Source organism: Propithecus coquereli, unplaced genomic scaffold (genome assembly GCF_000956105.1).
Source record: "Propithecus coquereli isolate 6110/MARCELLA unplaced genomic scaffold, Pcoq_1.0 Scaffold291, whole genome shotgun sequence".
NCBI lineage: Eukaryota > Metazoa > Chordata > Mammalia > Primates > Indriidae > Propithecus > Propithecus coquereli.
The window spans coordinates 838,491-847,208 of record NW_012148519.1 but is presented as its reverse complement, the minus strand read 5'-3'; the positions used below and the strand labels follow the sequence as shown (position 1 = coordinate 847,208).

The 8,718-nt window shown below is 47.5% G+C and overlaps 1 protein-coding gene across 2 annotated transcripts in view; it reads left to right on the top strand.

The window, feature by feature from the left end:
• The first annotated feature begins 2,101 nt into the window (after window positions 1-2,101).
• MMP28 (matrix metallopeptidase 28) overlaps window positions 2,102-8,718 on the top strand; it is a 23,109-nt gene continuing 16,492 nt past the window's right edge. The window contains exon 1 of one of the 2 annotated variants that reach the window (XM_012648658.1): window positions 2,102-2,380. In XM_012648658.1, the coding sequence (XP_012504112.1) occupies window positions 2,270-2,380 (111 nt within the window). In that variant the 5' untranslated portion in view covers window positions 2,102-2,269. The remainder of the gene's footprint in view (window positions 2,381-8,718) is intronic. The other variant, XM_012648659.1, reaches the window with a different exon arrangement.

Genomic DNA, 8,718 nt, shown 5'->3' with positions numbered 1-8,718 from the left:
AAATTCAAGTTTAACTGCAGGTCCTGTATTTTTATTTGCTAAATCTGGCAACCCTATCTCACTCCCCTTCAGAATCTTCCTTCCCAAGGTCCACTACAGGACTTCGCTTGAACCAGCAGCCATGTCACAGCCTGTTTTTTGTTTGTTTTGTTTTTCTTTTAGAGAACCAGGGTCTTGTTATATTGCCCAAGCTAGCCTCCTGGACTCAAGTGATCCTCCTGCCTGGGACTACAGGCTCATGCCACCATGCCGGGCTCACTGTCTGTTCTGTCCTTGACTAGAAACCTTCATACTGGTCTGCCCAGGTAGACTAGAAACTCTCTGAGGGCAAGACACAGGCTTCAAGTCCCCCATTTCTAGGGCACTGACTCAGTCAGGGACGCTTCTTACAGATGTGCACAACAGCACTCTCAGAGAGGGGCCAAGGATCTGCAAGGAAACCCTTCTTCAGCTCTATGCACCCAGAGGATCCCTGACACAGTGATATGCCTGTACGTCCTTTTTCTCATTGGTCTGCCCAGAGGAGCACCAGCTTTTAATTGGTCCACCCAGGATGGGTACCCTTTTTTCATTGGTTGATTGGAAGGTAAGCTGAGCCTGTTTCCAATTAGTCTCCCCCAAAGAAATGCCTGTTTCTAAGATGTCTATTCAAAGAAGTTTTTCCAATTCCTCCACCACAGTGGAGTCTTTTTCTAAATGTTTTCTAAAAACATTGTGTGCTACTGAGGCTCTGAGCCTTAGGGTCAGAACACTGTATTACTTTTGTTTAGCACTTTATGTTTCCGTTTATTTTTACACACATTAACTCATCCAATCCCATGAAGAGCCCCAGAGGTCGGAATCATTGTTTCACTTGCATTTTACATACTAGTGAGTTGAGGCTAAAAGAAAGACAGCAACTTGCTCTCAGGAAGACAGATAATGAAAACAGCTTACTTTTGCTCAGTATGAGTTTAGCATAGGTTGTCAGGTAAACTGTGTCACTCCATCCTTTATTTATTTTTTTATTTTCAAAACTGTTTTCAGAGACAGGGTCTTGCTTTATCGCCCAGGCTGTTGTGCAGTGGCATGATCATAGCTCACTGCAGCCTTGAACTCCTGAGCTCAAGGGATCCCCCTGCCTCAGCCTTCCTGAGCACGCACTACCTTGGCCAGCTATTTTTTATTTTTTATTCGTTGTAGAGATGGGGTCTCGCTATGTTGCCCAGGCTGGTCTAGAACTCTGGCCTCAAGCCATCCTCCCGCCTTAGCCTCTTTCAGTGCTGGGATTGTAGGTATGAGCCACCGCGCGGGGCCTTCATTCCATCCTTATAAACTGTATGGAATGTATAAAGCCAGGCACTTTACACTCATTTTGTCGTTTCATCTTCTTACAATTCTGGGAACAAAATATCATGTTTTCATTTTATTGATGAGGAAACTGAAGCTTGAAGTAGTTAAAGCCTTTGTCAAAGGTCACACGGCTGCAACCCACCACCCACTAAGTGCGCACTGCATGATGCCACGCACAGTGCTCAGTTACTTACACGCATTATTACTTCATTAAATACTCTCAATAATCACATGATGTCGCTATTCTTATTATCCTCATTTACTGATGAGAATAGTGCGTTCAGACAGGATGAGTGACTGGCCCAAGACCACACAGCCAGCAAGTGGCTGAGACAGGATTCACAGGGCTACCAAAAAAGCAGATCTGGAACTCAGACCCCAGCCCAGGGCTCCTCTCACACTGCAGGGCCTCGCTCCCCGCCTGACCGAAGCAATCAGCAACCCTCAGGCAGGCCGGGACCCCTCTTCCTCGAAGTCTTCGGTAGCCACAACTGCCAGGAGACCTTTCTTCCCCCGCCCTCCCTGGAGAGATCCGGATCAGCCGGAGGCGGCGGGCGAGAGACTGGTCTGCAGGGCGCGGCGGGCGCAGGGCGAGGCGGCACAGCCAGCGGAAGAGGCTCCGGGACCGCCGCGCGTTCCAGCGGCGGAGCCGGGTGGGTGGGGCACTAGCGCCGGGCTCCCGCCCCCTCCTCCCGCCCTTCCTTCCTCCCTCCCTCGGTCCCCGGGCCCGCGGACCCGCCGGCAGGCACTGCCGGGGCTGGACGACCTCCGGCCGGCTCCCGGGGAATCGCGGCGGAGCAGCGGAGCCGCTGGCGAGTCCCTGGGACGGTCCCTCTCCGCGCGGGGGCGGCGCAGAGCCGGCGCATCGCGGGGGTCCTGGCAGGGCCGACGGCCGGCGGTTCTCGGCACCCCGATCCCAGCGGCAGGGGCCGGCGAGATGGTCGCGCGCGCAGTCCTGCTGCTGCGCGCCCTGCCGCTGCTGCTGTGCGGCCGCCTGGACGCGGAGCCCGCGGAGCGCGGAGGCCGGGAGCTGCGCCAGGAGGCGGAGGTACGGGGTCTGCGCCGGGCGGAGAGCGGTCCGCGTGCTTGAGACCGCCAGAAGTTCGCTGACGGGCCGCCCGGCAGTCCCCTCCGAGCGGACGATCTGCGTTACCTTCCCCCGTCCTCCGTCCGCTTCACGCTTGCACACAAAGAGCCGGGGCAGTGACCTCCCCGTGCCAGGGCTGGAAACGCAGGCACGCGGGTCCGCATTGATGGGCGGGGGCGGGCGACAGCGACAAGAACAGACAGAAGGTAAGAGCTGAGAGAGGACCCCATTCCCCAGTTTGTCGCGGAGCCGCTGTCCCTCACCACCTAGGCTGGGGAGAATGGACGGTCATTCGTCGGATGCCCCCGAACCACGCGGAAGCCCCCAGTCTGGTGTGGTGGAGCGGGTACTGCTGCCCCGCCGAGATGCGCGACAGCGCGGGCTGCCCGGCCTCCTGCTGCCGCCCACCAGCTCGAGCGAGCCATTTAAACTGTTCCGAATAGTTTCGTCGTCTGTATGAGTAAGAATAGTATACTCTCAAAAGTTGCTTCTACGGAGTTTTATTAATAAATAGGGCTTCAGGACTGAACTTGAGAAAAGGGGGCAGAGAGGAGGAGGTGAACCTTAAAGATTTGCTATTTCATTTTCTTACTTTGGACCCGGCTGCTTGCTATAGGTTGCACAAGGGGAACTCTTTGTGAGGTAGGGGTGGGAATTGGTTTGGGGCATCTATTTTCTAGATTAAGGTGATTGTAATAACACAACAGCATCATTTCTTTCTTCCCCAAAGAAGCATCTCTGTTTGTGTTCTTATCTCTTCTCAAGAATAGTGCTGGAGTCTCCAGTATTTTAAGGAAAAGGGATATGAATAAGTTTTAAATCATCGAGCCCAAGGCTCTGCTCTGAGACTCCGGCTCTTCTAAGAGCTTCATTTCTGCCCTGAAACTGCCAGTTGAGAACTTCTCAGTATCCTGCCTGCTCCCCTCCCCTAAAAGGAGCAAGCTGAATTTGGGGAACCTGCAGAATGGGGAGAGCTGTCTGTGAATCAGCCAGCTCCCATCACTGCTCCGCAATATCTGGAGGTGACCCTGCTCCAACAAAGGAGTCCTCTCTCCAACTCCTTCGTCCCCTCCCCTTCCAAGCACGGTCTCTTGCTCTGTGCTCTCTGCTTTTGCACATTCAGGGAATCACTTTGTTTCTCTGAATTTAGACTCTTACAACATCAAGCACAGAGTCCTTGCAGTCCCAGGAGAAGGCTTCTGTCTACCCAGCCAAGTCTTGTTAAGAGTCCCACCCCACCTTCCCCGCCCCCCAAGTTCGGGTCCCAGGCAATCCTTGGCAAGGGAACAGAGGCAATGTCTTTGCTGCCCATGCCTGTGGTGGCCCCAGATGGAGAGAATTTCATTCTGGGGTATGCTTGGGAAACTTAATATCTAGCAGATTGAATCTCTTTCAGTCTATTTAACATAAATTTGGGGAAGGGAATTTTTAACCTAGAGAACAAAAAATAATTTAAAAGCATAAAAACTATGGAAATGTGTAAAGGATATGTATGTGTCTCTTACGTCTCTGCGTGTACAAACATATGTATATATGCAGTTGGGGTGTGAGCCTGTGTCTGCATATACATGTGTTTCTATGTATGATTACTTACATGGGCTTCAGTGCCAGACAGACCTGAATGCAAACCACAGATACGTCATTTAACTTCTATGAACCTCAGATTTCTTCTCTGTACAATGAGGATTAATAATGCCTATTTCACAAGACTGTTGTGTGGTTTCATTGAGATCATGTATGTAAAATGCTTAGCACCATGCCTAGTTGCCTAGTACATAGAAAGTGGTCTATAAAAGGAGGTTGCTCTCAATGTTGTTTTTGATGTTATTATTATCTTTATCATCATCTTAGAGAACAGAGCTTTAAAGTCCTGGCTTGGAGACTAGCTCTCCACAATGATAACATAGGACAAAATTTGCAAGCAACTATTTTCAGCACTGGACAACAGATTCCAAAGAGACAATGTTGCAGTTACTATGGCTACATTACAAATTACCCCAAAGCTTAGTAAAGTAAAACAACCATTTATTACATTCACAGATATTTTGGATTGAAATTTCAAATAGGACACATCAGGGCAGCTTGTCTCCGCTCTGCAGTGCCTGGGACTGGATCATCTGAGGGTTGTTTACTCACATATCTAGCAGTTGATGCTGGCTGTCAGCTGGCGGCCTCAGTTCTTCTCTACCCGGCCTATCCATGTGGTCTCTCCGAGCGGGCTAGTTTGGGCTTCCTCACAACGTGGCGACTAGGTCCCAAGGAGGGGGGGGAGAGAGAGAGCCAGAGAGAGCCAGAGAGAGAGAGAGAGATGGATCTTTTTTATTACTTAGACTTGGAATTTGCAGAGCATCACTTGGAGTTGCTGCACTCCATTGGCTAGAACAGTCATGAGCCCCCACCCAGGTTCAAGGGGAGGGAACATAGACCCCACAATCGGTGGGAGGAGTATTGAAGTCACGTTGTAAGAAGAGCATGGTAATGGGAGATATCACTGTGGTCATTTAGGGAAATACAACCATCCACAGAAGGGAAGCCCACAAAGTGAGCCCTGTGATTATTATCCCAGCTCTTTGCTCGGGGACAATTCCCTGACTGCAGTACAGGGAGCTAGACCCCACACAGAGCACAGCAGTCCTGCTGAGCTGAGGTGGCAAAGGTCAGAGTTCAGGGGTATTGAAGCAGCTGGAATCTGTGGAGCAGTATATCACAGAGGAGGGAGCCTCACTGAAGGGGACTCTTATAAGTCTGTATGGGGGTTCATTGAGGACTGTGCTGGCTCGTGTAGGGTGAGACTGTACAAGGTTTACCAAAGAACAGCTGCTATGTGATTGAAAACAGAAAAAAGACTCTAAAAGTGGAGCAGTTCTGGAAGATGTTGGTAGTCTGGGCCAGCCAAAATGAGAAAAAACTCTTTAACACCTGGGCATCCATCTGAAACACCAGGATGCTGTGCTTGACAGCAAGGACCATGAAGTAGGGTAAGACCTGCTCTAACAAAGCTTGGAAGTGGGTAAACGTAAAATACTTCTTCCCTTGTCATGATTTCCTTAAAAGACAACTGACTACTTAAAACAAAACAATAATACTTACACATCTGTGAATTGACGTGTCAGGTGTGAAGTAGGAAATGGGATGTGTCAAGTGGGAAGTGTAGAGCGTTCTAGTACTGGTACAACTTTAAGTGGGCTAAGATAGGTTAAGGATGCACTTAGATAGATTAAGAGAGTCACAGAAACAAAAATGAAAAAAAACTTAAAATCAAGCCTTGACAAGATCTGTAGACTAAGTTCTGTGTTTATATATTTGTATATCCTGCACATTCCATATAAATGAAATCATTATAATATGTGGTCTTTTGCAACTGGATAGTTGGAGATTTTAATACCTCTCTCCCAATAGAATAAGTAGACCAAAAAAATCAATAACAATATGAAGGCCATATGAAGGCCAGAAGACTTGAACAACACTGTCAACCTTCTTGACTTAATTGATATTAACAGAAAACTACACTTGAGAACTCTGGAGTACACATTCTTTTCAAGTACAAGTGAATCATTTACCAAGATAGACCATAGGCTGGGCCATAAAATAAGTCTCAATATAATACAAAAATTGAAATCTTGCAGATTATGTTCTTTTACCAAAACAGAACTAAATTAGAAATTGTAACAATAAGACATCTAGTGCTTCTAGTCCCAGCTAGTCTGGAGGCTGAGGCAGGAGGATCACTCGAGCCCAAGAGTTTGAGGTTGCTGTGAGCTATGATGATGCCACTGCACTCCAGCTTGGGCGACAGAGCAAGACCCTGTCTCTAAAAAAAACTAAAAATAAAAAAATAAATGTCGATAGTAGTAAAGAAGAAAGGGTTTAGGTCAATCATCTAAGCTTCCACTTTAAGAAGCTAGAAAAAGAACAGATTAAACCAAAAGGGCACAGAAGGAAAGAAATAATAAAAGCAGGCTGTGTGATCATAGGCTAGTCCCTTCTCTTCTCTGGGCTGCACTTTCCTGCTCTGTAAAATAGGGGGCTAAATTTCTTAAATGACTTCCGAGATTCTCTCTAGTTCTAACATTGTTTGTCATTAGTGTGTTTACATGCCTGTGCCCCTATGTGTGTGTGTACACATGTGTACATATCATCTGCCTGTGTGTCCATGTCTGTCTGTCTGGATGTATCCGTGTTCCCAAGTCTCTGTGTGTATCTCTGTCCCCCATGTGCCTGGCTGTCTGTTTGCTGTGTGCACACAAAGTAATAAAACTGAGCGCTTTCCAGAGTAGGCTGTGTGGGGGAGGAGACTTACTGCTTACAAGTTGCATTATGAACAAGTTCATTGTTGCCCACTTAGCAAAACTAGAGCTGCTCACAACAGTAGTGAGTAGGAAGAACATCCACTGCTGAGCTGCAAGATTGAAAGTTAACGAATGACATCATTGCCCTGGCCCCCTCCCATTCCCAGACAGGCCCTGTCCTATGCTTGAGTGACACAGACTATCTCAAGGGATCTATCTACCATTTGCTTTGCTTGGACCTTCTTTAGAACAACCAGGCAGCAGTTCCAGGACGTGGCTTCCACTTGGCGGTCTATCCATATCTGCACAGTAACTTCTAGTGTGCCAGTACAACAAGGAGCTGGATAGTCTGTTTCTCCAGGGAGACATTAGAGCTTCTGTGGAGTATCCACCCGCAGATGCACTGTCTGCTTCTATACCCCAGAGCCATTTGATTTGACTTTTTGTGAGTCATAAACGCAGAAGTCTGGGTGTAGAAGCCATTCCCAAGAGCTCAGCTTAGTGACTCATGAGCACAGAGTGAACAGAAGTGCAGAAGAGGATCTGAAGTGTCCCAGAGGACCACAAGTTGGTGGAAAAGCATTTGTCAGGCCAGTTCGAAAATGAAGAAATCTAGCAAGACCTGGGTCATGGAAGCATGAACCTAGATAGAAGGGATAGACAGTTGAACAACTTCTCCCTAAACCCAGCTTTGGTCAGGGCATTAGTTTGTGCCCTAAACTTAGCACCACAGGCCTAGTAAGAACCATGAATCCCACAATATGGTTATTTGGCATTAGAAAGAGTACAAGATGGGGTCCAGATGAAGACTGGCCAGCTAATGTCTTCTGCCTTCCTTAAGGACAGGAAATGAAAGAAGGAGCAGGAATTCCAGCAAGAGGTATCTAAGTTACACCCAGACAGGACTTTGTGAATATAAGACTAGGGACAGGGAAAGAAGGAGAGGAAAAGGGAAATCAGACAGGAGGGAAGGGGAAGCCTTTGCCCAAAATAAGGGAAAGGAGCCGAGCTGATTCCACCACCCTGAGGCCTTCACTAGCCCCCAGGAGCCAGAAGCCAGAAAGCAAAGCATTCTGGAAGCAGATGTTTGTCTTTACAAAAGAATATGCTTCAGTCCTGTTGAATACCTGTGGCTTGTCAGATGATCTGTTTAGGGTGTGACGGGAGATGTGATCCGAGCCTCCATTTGAAAGCCAGAGTCCAGTGTTTTGAGCAACTTCTTCCCTCTGCTCTGCCCCTGGACCTTCCTGCAGAGAAGACAGGAGAAACGCAGCTAGAAATACTCCAGTTTTACCTTTTTCTTAGTGGAGAGTCAGCTCTTCAGTGGAGAGGACAGCTTGGCCCCTGCTCCTTCAGTTTTAAAGCCTCTGAGACACTTGTTTAAATGTGCGATAAAACATCCTGGGGTGGATGTCAGAGGATTCAGATTCGAGTATTGGTTCTGTCACATACTAAGACACTTGAGCAAAACACTGCACTCCCCTGAGACTTAATTTCCTCGTTTTTAAAAATGGGAATAACAACACCTGCCCTATCTATGTTCTTGCAAGGTGATTGTGAGGTTCAAAGAGGGTATAAGACCTTTAGAAGCTCTGCAATTGTTAAGGGCTTATTGTGTTGCTGATTACCAGGAAATATTTTTATGTACAGAACATGTCGAGGCAGAATGCCAGCTATCATCTCTTGCATCTTGTCTTGGATAATAATGCTAAAGAGGTACTTGAATAAGCACAAATCTCACAGAGTCACTACGGAAAGATTAAAATCATAATAAAACGTAATATGAGATGGATTATTTCACAGGTAAAGCAACATGGTTTCTGCAAGACTTTGCCATTTTGCAATTTTTAAATTCTTGGTTTTATTTCTGCTGCTGAAATTCTTTGATGTGGAGAATGTCCAGGAAGGTGAGTCCTGGACTCAACTACCAAAGGTCCATTCCAGCAATAAAGCTCTGTGACTATAGAGGTAAAAATAACATTTTAAATGGGACGACTGGCAAAAAGCTTT